Genomic DNA, 13,173 nt, shown 5'->3' with positions numbered 1-13,173 from the left:
ACTGCACGACTGTCGATACAACCTGCAGTGATGCAATGTAACCTATTGAATTGATTTAAATATAAACTATATTGTGAGTTAAAGAATAAAGATTTTTATAGAACACTTTTATTAACGTTTCATATTTAATATATGATATATATATATAATATATATATATATATATATATATATATATATATATATATATATATATATATATATATATATAGTGCCTGTAGAAAGTCTACACCCCCTTTCAAAATGTTCACCTTTTGTTGCCTTATAGCCTGGAATTAAAATGCATTAAAATTGTTTTTTTTTTTTTCATTTATCTACACATCCTACCCCACAACTTCCAAGTGAAAAAAATATTCTAGAAATTTGTAGAAAATTAATTAAAAATAAAAACTGAAATAGCTTGGTTGGATAAGTGTCCACCCCCCTTGTAATAGCAATCCTAAATTAGCTCAGGTGTAACCAATCGCCTTCAAAATCACACACCAAGTTAAGTGGCCTCCACCTGTGTTAAATTGTAGTGATTCACATGATTTCAGGATAAATTCAGCAGTTCCTGTAGGTTCCTTCTGCTGGGTAGTGCATTTCAAAGCAAAGACTCAACCATGAGCACCAAGGCGCTTTCAAAAGAACTCCGGGACAAAGTTGTTGAAAGGCACAGATCAGGGGATGGGTATAAAAAAAATATCAAAGGCCTTGAATATCCCTTGGAGCATGGTCAAGACGATTATTAAGAAGTGGAAGGTGTATGGCACCACCAAGACCCTGCCTAGATCAGGCCGTCCCTCCAAACTGGATGACCAAGCAAGAAGGAGACTGATCAGAGAGGCTACCAAGAGGCCAATGGCAACTTTACAAGAGCTACAGGCTTTTATGGCCAAGACTGGTCAAAGTGTGCATGTGACAACAATATCCCAAGCACTCCACAAATCTGGCCTGTATGGTAGGGTGGCAAGAAGGAAGCCATTACTCAAGAAAGCCCACCTTGAATCCCATTTGAAGTATGCAAAAAAACACTCAGGAGATTCTGTAGCCATGTGGCAAAAAGTTTTGTGGTCTGACGAAACTAAAATGGAACTTTTTGGCCTAAATGCAAAGCGTTATGTTTGGCGCAAACCCAAAACAGCGCATCACCCAAAGAACACAATCCCTACTGTGAAGCATGGTGGTGACAGCATCATGTTATGGGGATGTTTCTCATTGGCAGGGACTGGGGCACTTGTCAAGACAGAAAGGAAAATGAACGGAGCAAAGTACGGAGAAGTCCTTGAAGAAAACCTGCTGCCCTCTGCAAGAAAGCTGAAACTGGGACGGAAGTTCACCTTTCAGCATGACAACGACCCAAAGCACACAGCCAAAGCTACACTGGAGTGGCTAAGGAACAAAAAGGTACAATGTCCTTGAGTGGCCCAGTCAGAGCCCCGACCTAAATCCAATTGAAAATTTGTGGCATGACTTAAACATTGCTGTCCATCAACGCTCCCCAAGGAACTTGACAGAGCTTGAACAGTTTTGTAAAGAAGAATGGTCAAATATTGCCAAATCTAGGTGTGCAAAGTTGGCAGAGACCTATCCTAACAGACTCACAGCTGTAATTGCTGCCAAAGGTGCTTCCACCAAGTATTAACTCAGGGGGGTGGAGACTTATCCAATTATGATCTTTCAGTTTTATATTTTTAATATATAATTTTTTTCTCAATAAAAACTTTTTTCCCCTTAATAGTGTGGAGTATGGTGTGTAGATAAGTGGAAAAAAATCCAATAAAAACAATAATTGATTCTGAGTTTCAGTGTTTAAAAATAAAATATCAAACAGAATGAAATTTCAATGTACCATTTGTCATTCGGTAATGTGAGAGAATTGGTCAGGGGTCTGAATATTTTTGCAAGCCACTGTATATATAACGTACCAGTCAAATGTTTGAGTACACCTGCTTGAAACCAAGTTTTTCATGATTATTTAAGTATAAACTTGTCTTTAAACACTTAATATTTCATTATCATAATGAAATCATAAGTGAATTGCATTCAAAAATGAATTTTTAAATGAAAATGTAAATCTTGTCAATTTCAAAGAAATGGTCACCCAAAGTAAGGGGATTTCAGTTTGAAGCCCAAGTCAGTTAAAAGTCTGAAATGTGTATAACATGGTGTTAGAACATTGGCCTAAGTATTAAAGTGTTCTCTGAGTTAACTAGCATGTTACCTAATTAACCTTTTGTCACCAATTATTGTTAACAGGTGAGGGTCCATGATTACTATAAATATAGGTAACATTGGCACAAGTTTGTCATTCCTGAATGTAGGGGAGCAGAAAATGACAAAATACGCTCAGTTAAGCAAAGAAAAAAGACTGTTTGTAATTACTTTAAGAAATGAAGGTCAATCTTTAAGACAAATCGCAAGAACTTTGCAAGTGTCTGTAACTGCTGTGGCCAAGACCATCAAACGATTTGAAGAAACTGGCACTCATGAGGACTAAACAAGGTCAGGCAGGCCAAGGGTGACCTCAGAATCAGACAACAAGTTAATTCGAGTCAAAAGTCTTCGAAACCAGCGATTAACTGTTCCTGAAATACAAGCTCAGCTAAATGCTACTACAAGTACAGATGTTTCAACATCAACTGTTCAAAGGAGATTGCGTGAAGCTGGCCTAACTGGAAGAATTGCTGCAAAGAAACCATTGTTAAGAGTGCAGAATAAGATGAAGAGACTTGTCTGGGCCAAAAAACACAGAAACTGGACGTTTGAGGACTGGAAGTTGGTCTTATGGTCCGATAAGTCAAAATTTGAAATGTTTGGGTCCGACCGCCAAGTATTTGTAAGACGCAGAGAGGGTAAGCGCATGAGTTCTGCATGTGTGGTTCCCACTGTCAAGCATGGAGGAGGCAGTGTCATGGTCTGGGGTTGCTTTACTGGTGACAGAGTTGTTGATCTTTACCAAGTCCATGCAAGATTTAGAGACAATTTTCAATTTTCTTGAACATTGCTTTGATACTTTGATATTGTAACATGTGTTTTCATTTGCAAGTATTTACAGAAACGTATACGAGGAAACATTGTTTCCAGTAAGTGTACTCAAACTTTTCACTGGTACTGTGTGTGTGTGTGTGTGTGTGTGTGTGTGTGTGTGTGTGTGTGTGTGTGTGTATATATATATATATATATATATATATATATATATATATATATATATATATATATATTATAAATCTACAATATCTGACACAACAGTATTAGTGATGAATAACCTTGAACTGTTTGTCATACTAGGTTGGAATGGGGAGTGGAAAGGTGAAATCTTTCCATATTGCAATGCATGGAGTCACTTGGTGCCTCTTAACCTGCCAGAATTCACAGGTAATCTTAGGACAACTTGCATCTGTTTCAGCTGTAATGTCAGACACCAGCATACAGCACTTAATTTGCCTTTCGTTACGCACAGGGGCTTGTCTCAACTTACCAATGATTTACTGGCCATATTGACGTCACCCACTACAACCCCCTGGAACTAAAATAGCCCAGTGGAGACTGGATTATCCTGGGTTCCTGTTCCACCAGCATGTAGCCAGTGAGAAGCTAGTTAGGTTAATGAAGCATGGCAAAGCGTAATAAAGTATGCAAAGCACATAAACAAGGCAAACCATGGAACCCTATGGTAAATGTGTAGTATAACCATGGGAAAAGCATGGGAGGAGGCTGCTGAATCACTGAGACCACTTAAAGTGGTAGAGTTTTATAAGGGTCCCCTTTTTACTGTAGAGGGAGAGCATGGGTTTAAAAAAGGGAGCAAATACAGGATGCACTTGTACAGTACAGTACAGTGTATCTATACTGCATGCAGACCCTCAACAGCCACACTGTCTGTTAAGAGAAGGGGACTCACATCAAACAATGCGGTCACAATTGTTTGTGACCCGCTGTGCTGCTGGAAAGCACATAGCGTTCCTGTGTACGGCATGTTTGTTTTTATTGATGTGTGGCATGGTGCCTCATCTTCCTGGAATACAAAGCCCTGCATATATATCTACTATATGCACATACCCTGTGCATTGGGCTGTGAGTTGAACAGTCCCAATCTGCCTGGAGTACATGGAGTCATACTGTTGCACTAGTCTAGTGGGCTCTATAGGGGCTACAATGCCACAGGTGTTTCCTAGATTACAACTACCACAACAAAAAAATCTCCCAATTCAGGAATCCTCAGGGTTTATCAACCTATGCTCTACTGTGGACGCCGGCATTTCACAGCGCTGGAGAATCATCCTGGATTGTATCAACACCCTATCTGTGGTTATCCCAGGATTACTTCCAAAATAAGAGGCTGATGCAATCCACATTACCTGCTGTATTAAAATCCTCTTCATGCTGTAAAACAGATGAGGCTATACTGGCGGGGAATGTGTAGAATCAGCTCTGAAGTCCAGCCCTACGGTCCTGACAAAGTTTCCAATAGGTTCTAGCACCTTTAAATCAGCACTCGGGCCGTGTAGCAAAACCTGGTTAGTAGGGAAAAACCTGTACAGTACAATGTATCCTTGGAGGGGTGAGGCAACACATGAGAATTACAGAGTTGTAGTATTACTGTACCTCCTTGTTGGCCCCTGCAAAATAACATGGTGGCATAGCATTTAGCTTGACACCAAAACCTGAAACATTACTATATAAGAGTAAGAGAGCACTTTTAAAGGGATTACTGTATAATATTACAGTACTATAATTATGACGTTGGTTGGCATGCTATACCTCAATCACGCGCGCTCCCCAAATTTAGCCCTAACCTTTAGGGGGGCGAGAGAGAAGGTACAGGGGCCGGGGGAGGGTGAGCCAAGCCAGGCTTCTCGGCTCGTCACTTCCCTCCGCAAGCAAACTGGACACTGTGCACCGCTGAAGGGCGTCTCCTGCAACCAGTGAGAGGGCGAAGACGATCCCCCTTCCACCAATCAAAAGCTTCCGTGCTCAGAGAAGAGAAAGTATCAGCTGCTTGTGGAAGCTGGCATTTCAGTGCTGAGAAGATGGCGAGAAGCGCGCAGGGGCTGAGGAGAGCTATAGCCGAGTGTGTTAGCGATTTACCGGCCGCTGCCAACCGCGAGAAGAGCTCCAGGAATGCAGTTAGGTAGGGCGCTGTGGATAATACCCGCTTTTTACTCAATATATGTTTTAATGCCACTGAAATCTCGAGTCTCCCCCTCACTGGTAAAATCCCGACCTTTCGAAGCATGAGGTCAACTCAGAAAATACTTTTTTGAAACGGAAAATAACAAAGAGACTGTTGAGACCTCATTTTATTGGCGACCTCTGCAGTTTCAGTTGAGCATCAAGATGTGTTTATTGTACATTTACAAGAAAAACCGTGCAGTTAATTACAACATTTTTAGCCGCAGTGCCACAGTTTAAGCGAAGCAGATGTTTAAGTATACAGTTAAGTACAATGATACGCCTTTGAGAATCGCATAAAGTTACATTCGCACAGTTGTTTTTTTTTTAACCGATAAGGTAGTTACAGTATACTAGATACAGAGGAAATGTGTTCACAGACCGTACTTTTATGTTTGAATCCGAGTGAAAATTGTTGCCGATAATGTTCAGTGTATTTACTCTAAATTTTACGAATGCTTCACAGTAAGTCTTTGTGCTGCACTGCAATTAAACAATTTACGATGGTGTACCCATCTTATAAATTAATCACAGGAATAGTAGACTCTCCTAATAGAGTAGTAGTAATAATAATGATACATGTTATACTAGCCCTTTGTTCAAAGGGGGAGGGGGGTCAAAATCGATGAGTGTTTGAGGCGATGGAGATTCATGTGCAGTTGCATATTGGTCACCCTATATAAAAAATAAATAAATGTAGAGTTTGCATTGTATTAACGTTCGCGCGTTGTCGAGATTCGACTGAAGGCTTACTAAGGAAACCCGTGTTGTGGGGGAAAGAAGATTGAGATTCGGGTTTGGTTTTTGCTACACAATGCAGACCGAGCTGATCAACACAAACGGGCTCCCAGTTTAACCCTGCATATCTCCTTGTGAAGGCACTGTCTACACCCAGGAAGGCATCGCGCACAGGGCAAACACTTTGTGTCAACACAGCCGGGCAGCTGCAGTGAGCAGAGTCACAAGATGGACTGGGGAACCTGCCAGAAAAGCAGCAGGGAGTACAGGGGCTGTGTACTTGCGCTGTATTGTAGGGGTGAAAACCGTGAATTGGCCACCGGTTTTATTTAGTGGCTGTGAATGAATTGATTAATCGCCTCAGTACCCTAGTTGGGGCCTCTTGAGCCAGCTTACCATGAAACACATGCTTTCACAAAGCTAATCTCTTCATATTTGTTTTTATGACAAACTATCTATTTGAGAGCATTTGAGTAGAATTTAATCTATTTATTATATTTTAATTCTATATTCCTGTGTGTTCAGTTTTATTTTGTGAAGTCTACACAGTTTATTAAAATTGTTAACGCAACAAATCACTGTTGATTTTATATTCCCTGTCTGATATTTGATTCGCAATGCGGTTGCTGATTGCACCTCTACCATACAGTATAAGCAGTAAATCACAGTGCCATTTGTACAGCCCACTCCCTATCTCTACTTCAATGTGTGTTCTGTTTCCACACAATACTGATTGTGGTGTGTACAGACTGTAAGAACAAAGCACCTCTCTGGCACAGACAGAAGCTCCTGCTGCAACCTGTGGAAGCATAGAGGTACCAAAATGCCCTGAATCTATTCTGGCCTGGTGCGACTTACAGGGGTAGTAGCAACTAAGCCAATCCCACACATCCATCATCTTTCTTTTACAGCAGTTCAGTATACTAGTTTAAAGTAACAGTACCCAAGGCTTTGCCATGCCCTGTGTGGCAGGTGTTTGGATCCCCGAAATGATCCATGAAAGAAAATGTAATGGTTCTGCTAATAAATGTGTTTCTTGTTGTTTTAAAGCCTTGGTCATTCCTGACTCCTGCTTTTACTCTTGGGAACAGGGCCTGCCTAAGGGCAAGCTTGTGATTTCTATTGAACCTCTCAGGGTTATGGAGCATGTTGTAATATTCCTGGCATGGCTTGCAGGCCCTGTCAGCATCCCTGCCAGTTGCCTCAGCTGCTGTTATCATGTTAGCTGAATTGGGCATCAGGTGGGGACAAAACATACTGGTCATTTATTCACTTGCTGTTCACTCGATAAAGCCTCCTGACCTTTTTTTTCAGTTGATCTTCATGCATGCTCCCCACAGTGTTCTCTCTTGAATGCTTTTAGAAATTATAAAAAAACTTAACATTACAAATGTTTTGAAGTCTCTGTCTTCAAAGGACATCCTGGTCCCTGAATCATTTGTAATTCAACCTAGAAAGTTTGAGTATTTCTGTATTTAACAGTGAGTGTTGTGATAGTTATGGATGCTATCTCTGTGGCATTCTCCATGTGCGTCTCCTGGGGAAGGAGGCACAGTCTGTTCCATAGCATGTCTGGCTATTCTTCCAACTGTACTGGAAATATAGGTCACAGTAATGCTGACACCTGATTGGCTGATCTGTTGAAGGCAGATCGTGCTGACGCAGTTTGTGGGCGTGGGACAGTGTGTTCTATGCCATGCTTTTATGATGTAGGTCGTGATACCATGCTATTTATAGTCTCTTCTGGGATGGGTATATGCGTGTTACTTACATGCTATGCTGTATCTTAAGTGGCAAAATTAACCGATTACAGTATTTCTTATTGGGTCATGTGTTGCACTCCAGATTGATAAAGTGTGAAGGGTCTCTTAATCGTCACACATTTCTGAAGATATTACAAAGACATTTTTATTTATGAAGCTTGTTTTCGCAGTTTGACATTTTGCACTGTTGAGTGTCTAATAGCTCTGGATGATTTATTTAAACCACCATAGTTGTTTTACTAACTATACAAACCACACACACCCGCACCCTTGAGCGAGATAAAGAAGTCTCCTTCCCTCTGCCTGTTATCTATGTATTGATTTCCTCCCTGATGTAGGCACCTGTCTTCGTGCGGTCTCTTGATGACCAGAGCTCCCATCCAGCTCCCTGTGTCGACGTGCAACCCCGTCCTTATCACACCAGCCAGGAGCTTCCTGAACCTCACTGCTCCGTTCATCAACAAGCGGAAAGAGTACTCCGAGAGACGCATCATAGGGTAGGGTCCCTCGCTCGCAGCCGCTCTCAGCACCCTGCTGTAATGCATGGCCTTTGGGCCTTCAGAACGTCCTGCAGCTATGGCCCAAACGTGTTGCATCAACCTATAGTGCTTTGAAGTTTTCCCGTATACTTAATAAAAAAAAAAAACTGGCAACTTGACATCTCGAAATCTAACATGAAATGCTGTACTACTGTTATGGCTTCCGGTAGACTTTCTTTGCAACATTTCGTAATCAAAGAAACTACACAATGATAGATAAAAGATAATGCAAAACCTTTGGTCATGGCTGTATTTCTTGGCTGACACCAGGAGGTTTACCTCCTTGAAGCTGTGTTTTTTCCTGTGTTGATTCTCAGTCGCCACCCTCCTGAGGGGCTTGATTCCCAGGTGCTGACGGCATGCTGTCTCTGCAGGTATTCCATGCTGGAGATGTATGATGTGGTGGCGGGAGTGGAAGACTACAAGCAGTTTGTGCCGTGGTGTAAGAAGTCCGAGGTGGTGTTGCGCCGGTCAGGGTACTGCAAGGCACACCTAGAGGTGGGGTTCTCCCCCGTGAAGGAGAAGTACACCTCCCTCGTCACCTTGGTGCGCCCGCACCTGGTCAAGGTAGGGAGCACGCTGGTCCAGACTCGGGCTTCTCTCGGTTGTTTTTCTCTTGTGGCATGGAGGCATGTACTCCTACACAGATCAACTAGGCCTGTAATAGTCTAGAAAGGAAGTCCTTTAAGTAGAATGTTTGTTATTCGGGTCCCTGAGTGGCTCATCCAGTTAAAGCGCTGCCGCTGGGAGCACAGGATGAGTCTCACAACTTGGGCGGCGACGGGCTGTGCAAAGAGGACGATTTGCTGGGGACCCTGAAGGGGGCATCACATTGGCTCTGACGCTGCCGGAGTGGGGGGTGGGACAACTGACAGGGATTGCTTCTCATCGCGCATCAGCGAACCCTTCTGGCCAGACACAATGCACATTCAGAGTGGATGAAAAGTAGGGCTGATCTAGTTTCTCAGGGATCGGTAGCCCGCCCATTTCTGCTCTGGATTGCTCTGTGTAATTCTGGCTTTAGGCTTGTGAGATCGGAGGACGCTCGCACGCCCTCAGAACGAGAAAAAAAACATAATTGAACATTCCAAATTGGGGAGGGGGGGGGGGGGGGGGGGGCGACTAAAAATAATTGGTCACTCAAAAAATAAAATTAAAAATATTATAATCTAATATTTAACCATTGAATTGTTTATTTTATTTATCATTTATAATTTGTTTCCTTTTGAAATAAATGTGAAAAAGTGTGGAATATGACAATTAAAGGAAAACTTAGCTTTTACAGACAATTTTCCAATATTTAAGTGGATAAATGTGGCCGTGTGTGAGAGAGAGTGAAATTTTCTAAAATGGTGTGGAGATGCACTGGCTGTAAAGCATTCTGGTATTTGAGTTTATTAAACTAAAAAACTATAAGCTAGTTTCACAGACTCCTATTGGCTGTAAACTTGGACTGCCTTACCTAATTGAGCAGTCCAGGGTCAGTACTAAAGTAAAGTCTATGAAGCCAGCTGTAAAACTCCAGCCGTCCCATCGGTGACCGTTGTGTTTCCTGTCTCCTCCGCAGGCTTCCTGCACGGACGGGAAGCTGTTCAATCACCTGGAGACGGTGTGGAGATTCAGCCCGGGGATCCCAGGCTACCCCAGAACCTGCACACTCGACTTCTCTGTGAGTACAGCACACACCACATGAAACCCTGCTCTTGGCACGCACCCTGTGTGCTCTACCGGGACAGAGCACAGCTACGGCTCGCCAGATCATTGGGGTCGACCCTATAGTGCAGAGTTGATAAACTTCCAAGTGGTCACTGTTAAGGAATTTAAAAAAATTCACCTTTAGTCTTGTGTATAGATATCATCTCTGTGCTTTAAACATATGACAATTCTAAAGGTTGAAAGAAACAAGCATTGTAGTTGAGTAAATTTGTTTTTGTACTATATGAAAGGTTGTGTGTAAAGGGGGGGGGGGGCTCTCATTATAACCTTATTGTAATATAAATCACTTTGCACAGTTGGAGCAGACGGAATATGTAGCCCGAACTTGCAGAAGATGTTATGTTGTACAGTAAGAGACACGGACATGAGGCACAGGTTGGCGTATTGACTTGTAATGGATCCACCCTATGGCTCCTGTCACAGTCTGCTGCTTGTCTTGTCTCCTGCTCCACTCAGATCTCGTTTGAGTTCCGCTCGCTGCTGCACTCCCAGCTGGCGACAGTGTTCTTCGACGAGGTGGTGAAGCAGATGGTGGCGGCCTTCGAGAGGCGCGCTGGAAAGGTGTACGGGCCGGAGACGAGGATCCCGCAGGAGTTCATGTTTCATGAAGTGCACCACACGTAACAAGGGGGGAGGACGAGGAGGCAGGAGGAGGAGGAGGAGGAGGGAGGAGGGTGGATGGAATGGATATGGTGGGGGACCAGAGGTGGTCCTCATCGCAGGGGGACCCACAGCTACTTATTGACAACACTCAAACTAAACTGCTGACCTGCTCTTGTAATTACCCACTGCTCGTCCTAATCCACAAGGGAGGGGGTTCAACGGAGGCAGGTTCCAGTCACGTCTTGATGGCCCTGCCAGTTCTTGCCAGGACAATAAAAAGACTGAAAAAACATGGAACTCCTCAAGCTAGTGTGTGGTTTAGTGGGTTTGCCCAGTATAACCACTGATTCAAACCCTGGGTCTCTAGTATCTAGTCTGTGACTACTGGGGCACGCCTCACACAGAGTGAATGGCTGGATGTGGGATTTTAACCCAGCATCTCCAGTCTAGCAGTCCCCTCCTGGTCCTGGAGTTGATGAGCCAGTGACTGAGCTGAGGGCTGTGAAGGAGTGTGATCAAAGGGAACGCCACTGTTTGGATCTGCTGCTATATAGACACCTGTGATGAATCCTCAAGGGCAGAAAAGCTGATCTGTACACTTGTCAAAAAACATATATGGAGGGCATGTTTTAGTTTGTCGGGTGGTGGGGGGCACTGTTTTTACTTTTTTTTTTTTTTTTTTTTTTTTTGTATGTAATATTATGTGCCACTGTATACAAAAATACATTTTTGCAATGTATGTAAAATAATTTAGCTGTACATAAAGAAATATATTTTAGTAGATAAATTCAAGTGCAATATTTAAAGTTTTATTTCTGGTGTGTGTGTAAAGTTGTGTTTATCAGAGGTCAAAGTGGTTATATAAATATTTATTGGAATTGATTTGTGATTCACTGTTGTATTGTTAAAGTTGATTTGACACTAGTTTGTGCACTTGTACTCTGAAGTTAAATTAAAACACAATCTTCATTATTTCATTGGTTGAACGGGTTCAAAACAACAGTGAATAGAAACAAATGGGGTCTATTCACTTTATCTGGTAGATCTTAATACCGTCTGTTTAAATAGTACCACTCACATTTAGTTTTCATAGTCCCCTTTGTCCTGTTTTTATCAAATGTCCCTATATTATTTCAGCAACTGTTGTCAAGTAAGAAACTCAGAAATTACAGGTCATGACAAAAAGAAAGTGTTTGATCGTCTCTTGCAGTACTGCTGCCTAACACTAAGCCCGTTTCACACTGGCATGCTCTACCTTGGTCAGAAAGTGGGGTCAGGTGGGTCGGGTATGTGATTTTACGCTGCTTTTGATAAAGCAGAGCTGAGCTGGGTCACAGATGCCTCGGAAGCAGCTTGTTACTGATGCTTCCATCCAAGCTTTTCTGGATTGAATTGTTGGGTCAAATGTTTCTTCACCCCTGCTGCAATCCGGTTCATGGTGTGTCTCAAGCAACAAAAATACGGTTAAACAGAGATGTTCCTTCATTCAGGCATCGCTGTTTGTTATTTCGTCGTCATGCGTTTTGTCTTTCTCAACCCGGGCCAAAGCATGTCAACCCACATCTTGAGGTGGGTCACTGGTATCTGGGTACGTGGTTTCACACTGCGCGGGATTGTGACTCTGGTAGCCAAAACCAGGTCCCGACCCAGGTAGACGTGCCAGTGTGAAAGGGGCTTAAGAACCTTCGTACTCAACTTTCTGTGGGGGTTCAGAGGTGTGTTTTGGAGTGGAAAAGCAGCGTACACACATTTGATAAATACAGGCCCTGGTACCATGGGAGACTAAGAAAGGCTTCGTCCTGTGAGGTGTGTCTGCTGTGGAATGATCAGCTCAACTTAACAGCGTTTCACAGGCACTTGAATGATGAATCCTGTATTAACTGCTAGGTGGCAAGTCACAGTACATTCAACACAATGACAGTGTGTGGGAAAGCCTCACAAAGGCAGCATGGTGGTTTTGTCCAGTTCAGCCTGAGCCAACTGATGCAATTCTGTGACACCTGAGACTGATGAGATTTGTGAATTATGAATCACTAACACATTCAGACAAACCCACATTAAAACCCCTATGATTTACAGAATATATTTCAAATCAGTAACATGTTGTCACAAAGACGACCGTGTGGGTGACGTCAGAACCAGGAAGGAATGAAATACACAGACAGGTCAGATGAGGTGAATTGATGGTGACGCCTGCTGGAGCCGGTTTATTGAAAAATAAAACAGGTTAAACAAACAGAAACAGGACAGGGCACTCTACACCAAAATAGATACACAAAACTGACTATACAGACAAACACAGTGAGCAGATAAACAAGTATCGTGCTGGTCCCACCAGCACGCAATAGCAATTGATATTTAATTCTAATTCTCCTCCCCTCTCTCCAGTTCTCCACTCACCGAACACCCAACCCCAAGTGAGTGAAAACGTGCTGCTTTTATGCAGCTGTACCGAGACTCGACTGCTAATCAATCATTCAATTGGAGTCTCGGTACAACTGCACGTGAATTAATAAAGTGCAATTCCCCGTGCTCACATATTATTACTTTTTACCTGCACGTAAAGTGCTGTGCAATCCTCGTGCCTAAATACAAATATACATTTTTTAAACACTCGTGTTGCACAGACCCGTTTATATCCCGTGTACCAATGACTATAC

At 42.7% G+C, this 13,173-nt stretch overlaps 1 protein-coding gene across 1 annotated transcript; it reads left to right on the top strand.

Moving 5' to 3' along the window:
- Positions 1-4,896: 4,896 nt before the first annotated feature.
- LOC121323153 (coenzyme Q-binding protein COQ10 homolog B, mitochondrial-like) lies at positions 4,897-11,224 on the top strand. The gene is made up of 5 exons (XM_041264011.1): positions 4,897-5,113; positions 7,994-8,152; positions 8,569-8,761; positions 9,762-9,863; positions 10,367-11,224. Exons 1-5 carry the CDS (start codon positions 5,013-5,015, stop codon positions 10,532-10,534), a joined length of 723 nt encoding a protein of 240 aa, XP_041119945.1. The 5' UTR covers positions 4,897-5,012; the 3' UTR covers positions 10,535-11,224.
- Positions 11,225-13,173: the final 1,949 nt, after the last annotated feature.

The sequence above is a fragment of the Polyodon spathula genome, chromosome 11 (assembly GCF_017654505.1).
Source record: "Polyodon spathula isolate WHYD16114869_AA chromosome 11, ASM1765450v1, whole genome shotgun sequence".
In the NCBI taxonomy this organism is placed as follows: Eukaryota; Metazoa; Chordata; class Actinopteri; order Acipenseriformes; family Polyodontidae; genus Polyodon; species Polyodon spathula.
The sequence above is the reverse complement of the archived record's forward strand: the minus strand, read 5'-3'. Positions and strand labels throughout refer to the sequence as shown.